This window comes from Ornithodoros turicata, chromosome 3, assembly GCF_037126465.1.
Source record: "Ornithodoros turicata isolate Travis chromosome 3, ASM3712646v1, whole genome shotgun sequence".
Lineage (NCBI taxonomy): Eukaryota > Metazoa > Arthropoda > Arachnida > Ixodida > Argasidae > Ornithodoros > Ornithodoros turicata.
In genome coordinates, this window is record NC_088203.1 from 35,624,247 (window position 1) to 35,632,291 (window position 8,045).

The 8,045-nt window shown below is 47.9% G+C and overlaps 1 protein-coding gene across 1 annotated transcript; it reads left to right on the forward strand.

Annotated features, from left to right (window-relative positions):
- The first annotated feature begins 5,706 nt into the window (after positions 1-5,706).
- Positions 5,707-7,688, forward strand: LOC135389295 (uncharacterized). Its single transcript, XM_064619358.1, has 6 exons — positions 5,707-5,932; positions 6,001-6,071; positions 6,207-6,410; positions 6,472-6,595; positions 6,771-6,894; positions 7,616-7,688. Exons 1-6 carry the CDS (start codon positions 5,707-5,709, stop codon positions 7,686-7,688), a joined length of 822 nt encoding a protein of 273 aa, XP_064475428.1.
- The last annotated feature ends 357 nt before the right edge of the window (positions 7,689-8,045 follow it).

An 8,045-nucleotide genomic window follows, 5' to 3' on the forward strand; every position in this document is an offset into this window, starting at 1 on the left:
CTCCCTACGAGCTGATGCTCTGAATTTATCATCGATTTCCTCATTAAAAGCATTATTTATTTATTTATTCTGTAGCTGAATGGGCTTCACATGTTCCTGTATTGTAAATATTGGATTTTCTTGTTTGTTGATGCTATGTTTTGTGTTTTTACGTGCACTTTTTAAGCGCGGTTCCCACTGTCAGCCAGGACTGCTCATAACCTCTTGTTCGCTTAGGTGAGTCCTCGCATTCTAATCATCTGAATGAAGTGAATAAAATTATTATTATTAATAATCATTATTATTACTCATTTCGTGGCCTAGCACTTGGAAATTGCTGCGTCTGCACCCGCGCTGGATCACGTGGCCGTTGCCACCCGGACATGAGTGCAAGGGAATCTAGCGGTTCTACTCGCTTGGACAACGCTAGAGGCATCGCGGTCGCTCGTCTTCGAGTTCCTTCATCTACTAACCCATGCGAAGTTTGATATGGTCCAATGAAGGCCCTCGATACCCTCGCGATGAGGAGGTGACGACACCGGATATAATTGGGCAGTCCGTTACAAATAACTCGTTACTGTAACTTAGATACTTTTATCGGTAACTTTTAACGTAGCTAGTTGCCCTTGGGCTCCAGTAACTTCTTGTGGAACTCGTTCCTTTTTCCGGTAACTTTGTCTGAGAAATTTGGGGTACGTTCCAAGTGCCTTTTGTCCGATTCTGGTACACAGATTTTGCAAGCTGTGTCCTCCCTCTAAAATGGGACGACGGTCACGTGCGCGCCGTCGTCCGTGCACGCTCCGCTGACTCCACGTCTGACTCCGCTGTAATGTGCCGGTAAACGCTACAAATTATTGCCGCTTAGTAAGCGATGAGCTTTTGAAAGGTTGAAGTACCTTCATTTAATTGTCAACAAACATATCAATTTAAATTCCTCACTGTGCTTTAATTTTGCGGATTTCCACTGCGAAGTATGCGTGCCCTTCAGCGCTCCCACAGATATGTTTAGATATAGTTTTTTTTTTCACGCACAATATGGTTATCGAATTCATTATTCCATTTGACTATATTACCGCCAGCAATGGGGTAGAGTACCGCCCGTGACGATGCAACCCCGCGTTTTTTTCTATCGATCATAAATCACGAACGACAAAGCGAGAGGATCCTGTTACTTTTATGTTGGTGTAAAGTTAACGACATCTTTCATTCCGTGATGAAAAATGTTTGCACTTTAATGCCTCTTTAACAAAGAACGGGAAATACACACATACACAAAGCCTCAAATACAAAACTCCGGTTTTACTTTCATGTATTTTGTTCAGCAGATCGCTTACTTAATCGTTAGAAATGCTTTCAATATAAACCAGTGGTAATAGCGGAATTCTATTTGTGCAGACCAATGTTGGGTCAATAATGGGCCAGGTTCCAGTTGCAAAATTGGACTAATCTTGGCATCCAAGCTAGCAAATATTTGCCCAGTCAGGCACCAATAATAGGGTGTTGCCAGGGTGGATACTTGGCTGGCTACGTAACATTTAAATGACGATGTCATAGGTCCACATGGAAGACCGTGGTTGTTCGACATTCAGCACGTCGGTGGCAACGATGCGTAGACCTTCTCGCATTTCTTCTGCTTGTAGTCGACGAATTTCTCGGGTCCGCATAATAAGGTGTACACATACTCGCAGCACGATGACACTCGTTGGGGGTCTCTCACCAGCAGGAAACATGCGTTACCTGAAATAAATTTCCTACATATATATACCAAGCGATTCGTGATACATCAATGCAAAAGGAAAGCCACTAAACAATAAAATCCAAGGCCAGGTGTTGCCCGGTTTTGTACACGTGCAATGTCACGTACAAGAGGTTCTGTCGCTGCTGAGATTTACGTGTGATATTGCAATCTCACCTCGTTCAACAAGTTCCACAAATGCAAATAAGTGAGATAGATCAAAAGAAAATCTTCAGATCCGGGTGCCGCCGATATTTCGTTTGCGGCTCTTCTTCCAGAGGGACACTCTTTTTTGTCTACCTTTGCTCGATATCTGAGTTTTCCAACAACTGAGATATGGTGCGTTTTCCTGAGGAGTTCATGGCATTGGTGACGTTGATCACGTAATACGCAGTCTTAGTGAGAAGCTGACGCATCAAAACGCAAGAAATGTTACACGTGAACGCCTCGGCACCGGCCTTCCGAGAGTGCTTTTCTCCCACATCAACAGAGAGTTTTCGGGAACCGGCGCGGTGCATACGGTCGATCCATGGAGGAAGGAAGCACAAGGAGCGGCTCTTCCCTCCAGACTAGCCTAGCCACCCTCTAGCGGTCACTCGAGTCAAAATCGCCATTGCTTCCTCTCCACCACGTGATCCTCTCTAAAGTTTCGGTTTTGCAAGGCTTTGTTTCTCGCGCTGCTCTCCGTATGATTCTGCTTTTTGGAAGTAATTTATTGGGAAAATGTGAGCACCGTCGTAGAAACGACGGTTCCTGTCCCGGTTCCTGTCCCGGTTCATGTCCCGGCTGCGGCTCTCGTTGAACTGAAAGCAGCTCCGTCACGGGAACGCGTTTTGTCTGTAAGTACACAGTAACTTGCTTTAGTCGCCCGTGTGTCTTCGAGTCTTGAATTATTCCAGTTGAATCTTGAATTGTTCATTTGGGACCTCAAACTCTGCCGCAGATTCATTTCATGTCTTCTGCTGTTGTACACATCTGATTAATGGAACGGCATTGTTTACCACTTAGTCAAGGAGAGTACATACGTTGGAAGTAACCGTTGCCACACGTGATGTTTCCGGTCCCGTGTACTCCTTTTGCGTTCTGCACACTATGACTGGTCTTCTAATAGTAAACATATAAGTAAACATAACAGTAAACATTCGAACACATAGATATGAAGTGCAAGCACGCGTTCAACGTAATACTGCCATCTGAACTGCGACACAACTACAGCTCGCGTCGTCTGCTTTGCTGGAGCCATGCTGTCTAGAGGGTCACGTGAGCGGTCACGTGGGAGACAGGAGCATCCCAGAATGCAATGCGAGGCCGGCTACGTTCGTCCCGACAGAAAACTGTCGGAGGGGCCGATCCTTGTGTTTCCTTCTTCCATGGGTCGATCGATTGGCAGTTGCATGGTCCAGCGGCAAGGAACCGGTTGGAGCTTCGCCAGAAAGAGTTGTCGGGAATCAGAGTGGGACATCGCTAGAATTCATGTTGCGCTACCTTTCTTCAAGAATGAAGACTTCCGAGGCGTTGTAAAGATTATTTCATGCAACTATAACAGATCTACTCCCATGTGTATATTCGACGGATAAGACACTGTACAATTTACGAAACAGTACTTTTGAGGAGTTCTAAATCACTACAGCATCCCCACATGTAATGATATTCAAAAAGGCGGGAGCCATCGTTGCGGATATTTTCTACGACGAGACTGTGACCTCTATTCTGAATGACGATGGATCAGAAACATAGATGCTATGCGTGGATTTTTCAGGAAGGAAATTTGTGCGAAAACATTACGCTGTCCATGGAACGCTTGATTGCTGCAGAGTAGACACAATCCATCGTATCGGCGCCGGTCATGTTTAAAGCTCAGCTACGCCGATCTTCGAGTGCTACGGAATGGAATGGTACTCACACGATGTGTTGATAAGGGAACACATTAAGGGATTATGTGTGCAAAATGATTATTCCAAACTCTTCGCGGTTTTTCGAAAAAGTGAATTTTTAGTTTCACTGACATTCCGGCTTGTGGCCCGCAAACCCTGTGTCGACGACATATTCGTAGTCTGCCCGTGCTCCGGCTCGGCATGACATTTCGCTTGGTTTCTTCCGCCAAGCCGGCCGGCTTCTTCCGCCGAGCCGTCTGCTGCGCAGATTAACATTGGGGAAGTGATAAACAGTTCGCTATTAGGGATCCAGTATATTTCTGGACTTCACTGAACCCACGAGGAACGTGAGTTTAGCTTCCATCGACTGCAAAGCATTTGCTAGGCCAGTACAGACTTCCTGGTTTGTTTCGTGTTCTGTGCTGCGTGCCGAGAATGCCTGAGCGTTTTGCTCCCGTCTGCAAGAACACTTCAGCATGCAGTTCCAATGTTTCAAACCACAACTTTCCGAAAGGCGAAAGAAAAAGCTATTGACTGTAACAATCGGTTACAGCTCCGACTGGGTGCCACCTTCGAAAGCAGCGATTTGATCTGTTCATTTCGCTCATATGAATGTTACGGAAGCAATGCGCGACTTGTTTCACACGTAGTCGAAGATATCTCGTCCGGGATACTGTGCCAACCTTATCTGCAGCGAGAGATTGCAGAGGCAGGACTAGGCAGCAGATAAAGGTAAGTCGCGTAAGTCAGTCATGCGGTGCAAATGCAATCACATAGAAAAGAAAAAAATGCGCTATCTGTCAGTTACTGCTTCATCTTCTAGGGATTAGGCCCCAGCGGGTGTATTCTCAGAACAGATTTGGGATTGCCTTATTTGTTAAAGGGACTATGAAACGATTTTTTTCTTCGTTTCGTTCGAAAGAAGACATTTTTCGGAGTCTAGAACCGAAATTTTACTTTCGTCGCGCGAGCGGACTTCTCGGGAGCGAATTTAAACGGAGCGGCGAAGGGAGGACAGCTGGCGCCGCGCCGTGGGGAGCTGCCGAGCGGAGACACAACGGGTAACTTGACGCGACCACGGCCGGCTCAGCAACACGTCATCATGACGTGTTGCCGAGCTGGCCGAGCCGAGGAATCCCGCCAGGAGCATGCGCCGTAGGATCCCGTGTTCGCGCGATCGGCAGATTTCGGCAGTGGCGGCAGCCACAGCGCGAGCTCGCGGCATTACTTGCCATTGTGCAACACCTGTGACGTAACGGGGAACCGAAGTGCGGTCCGTACAGTTACGCCATCGGCAGGGAAATATGCGCGAGAGAGGAGGAACGCGGAAGAGACATTTCCAGCGCGCGCTCCTCGCAGAGTGGAGCGATTTCGTCCGGAAAAATTTGTGGCATATTAGTTTCTCTGCGGGAAGGACAGTTTCCATCGAAAAAAAGTATGGGGGTTCGGGAAATTTCATAGTCCCTTTAGGTGATCTCGCAGGCATTCTGGCACCAGCGAAAAGCTTACACTCCACGTCTCAAGTATCACCTTCTGGGTTTCAAGCTGAAGACTGTCACCAGTGTCAACCAGACGCCCCTTCAAAGTTCCTCTACTTTTGTAGACGGAACAGTGACACCTGTTACTGAGAGATTTCATTTTCTGGTGAATCAAGTGCACTGCATCACTTGTGTTCGACTTCGTTTATTCGTACACCCTTGCTGTTGCTCGCTAGCTTAGGGGGTGTTCACACGGGCCGATTTTCAGCACCAACTTAGACCAACTCGAAGCAACGTCTTTGGACCAACTTCAAGACGGTACAGTCTCCGCTCTCTCAAGACGGTACAGTTCACACGTGGTGGTGGTCGTGATGATAGGGCTTGCCGTTGTCGGCCTCACGTATGTGGGCAACGTCACGACTGACGCCCTGGGCCGAGTTCTAAGGGAACTGTGCCGACATATGTCTGAAAGTGTGTGTGTTCAGTGTGTTCAGTATGTGTTCAGTGTGTGGTTTTGTGTGGGATTTTGTAACTATGAATACGTCTTTGCGAAAGCGTAAAGTAGCTGCCCAAATTGTTGCCATGCTGCCTGACCTTGTGGCTGAAGGCAGCAAAACTGCGCAAAAAAAAGAGGCCATGGATGAAGGCAATAGCACAGGCCCGTCCACAAGTAGGCGCGCAGAGCAGTCTGCTTCCTATTCTTCACGTGAGCGATGAAGACTTTAGAGGCTACCTTCGGATCAGCACGGATGATTTCGAGGAGCTGGTGTCCAGTGTCCGGTATGTTGAGTGCCAAGACACACTGATGAGAAGTGCATTAACCGTGGAAGAGCAACTCACGATCACGCTCCGCTTCCTAGCAACCGGTAACCACTGTTCCTGGATCAATGCCGTCTTATATTATACCGGTTGTGACATATTCCCTTCATAACAGGAGAGTCGTTCCACTCCCTCCACTACCAGTACTGTATTGGAACAAGTACGGTCCACAACAAGGTCAAGAGGGTCTGCACAGCACTGTGTAACTACCTGATTCCCCGGTACGTTAAAACATTGAACACAAGTAATGAAACTGACAGTTACATTGTTATGTTGTATGCCTGCTAAGCTACACTTGATTACTAAAATTGTTATTGACAGCTACATGAGGCTGCCATCTACCAGTGCACAGTGGGAGACAATTGCAGACAGATTCCTCTCTCTTTAGCACTTCCCCCACTGCATCGGTGCTGTCGATGGAAAACATGTGATGATCAAGTGCCCCCCAAAGGCCGGGTCTTCATTTTTAACTATAAGCGATACCACAGCATGGTGCCCATGGCGCTCGTCGATGCAGATAAAATGGTATGTTACAGGTCACATTTAAAGAGGACTCTATGTGCATCTTTCCCTCATTATATTGCAGGCCATCTTCGTGGATGCCGGGGTCAACGGAAGGTGTAACGACTCTGTGACCTTCCGTGGTACGGAACTATTTCAGAAGCTCGAGAGTGGAGAGTGCAACATCCCTGAACCTGTTCCACTCCCTGGTACTGATAAACAATCTAAATTCCAGTCGCTTGTAGTGCAGCCATACTGTACTAAATACCTCACTGACAAAATAGCATATAAGCAGGCGAGCTGGTGGACGAAATCCATTGCACAAAAAGCTGGAGCACGGACAACATTGAGGAAAATACTTTGCATTTGGTATTTCATTTACAGGCCAAAATGATCCAACTGATTTCGTAGTGGTCGCGGACGCAGCCTCCCCAATGAAAGACTACATGTTGAGACCCTGTGCACAGAGAGAACTGCAAAGCAAAGCAAATCCTGTGTACAATTACAGGTTAGTGGTGTAGTCTGTATCATGCACACTGGCACTAGAGAAATAGCAATTAGATAAAGAAGGCACGACATTTTATACATACATACATTGCATAATACATACACTGCTTTGTCTGTTCTGAGAAAGTATTTCTGCTCTGTTCGTGTTTCATATTTCTACACGTACCCTAGCCACAATATTACATTTCTTCTGCACCAGGGCACGACATGTCGTCTCAGGCACGCAAGGGCACGACATGTCGTCGAAAGTTTCTTTGGGATAATGGCCTCACGGTTCCGTGTCCTGCTGACTGAGATAAATGGACTGCCTGACAACGTAACACAGATAATACTTGCATGCTGTGCCCTAGAGCCCTGCACGGGGCCGGGCCGGGCTTATTATTTGCTGTGTGCTCCGGGCCGAGCCCGGGCCGACAAAATACGCTAGCACCGCGGGCCGGGCTGGGTCCGGGCCGCTAAATACGCCACCACCGTAGGCCGGGCCGGGCCTGGGCCGACAAATATGTTTCCGAGAGTCAGGCCCGGCCGGGCCACGCAGCTAATTCCACACAATGGTGATGCATTAGTTCATATCATCATTCGCTTGCGTCATTCCTGTGCATATTTTGCAAAGACAAGCAAGGGATACTGCATTAGGCATATGATTCGCCCCTCTAGAACATTCTGAAAGCAACTTTACATTGCTCCTCACTCCTCACGTATTTCACAATCACTTTGTAAAGCTTGGTGAATATGGACTTGGAGAAGGAGTTTGTCGACAGCATCCTCTACCTCCGCAACATCTTGACAGTGTAACGATAACGCCCATGCCCGCTACGTTCTGGATTTAATTTGGTCTGCTGCGATTATGGTGTTAAACCGCCATCACTTGTATGTTTGTCTTCTCTCCTTATAAATTTACTGATAAATTTGTTTGATAATCGCCAGAAACGCGTACGTCGCGGCTGGAAATACTATGCCGGGATCTACTCGCCCGGTCACCGGGCCGGGCCGGGCCGGGCCGGGCCGGGCCGGGCTCTAGTCACTGGGTCACCGGGCCAGGCCGGGTCGGGCCGCATAAAATTATGAAGGTCCGGGCCCGGGTCGGGCCCGGAAAAGTCGGCCCGTGCAGGGCTCTACTGTACCCTACACAACTACGTGAGCCACAAGGGG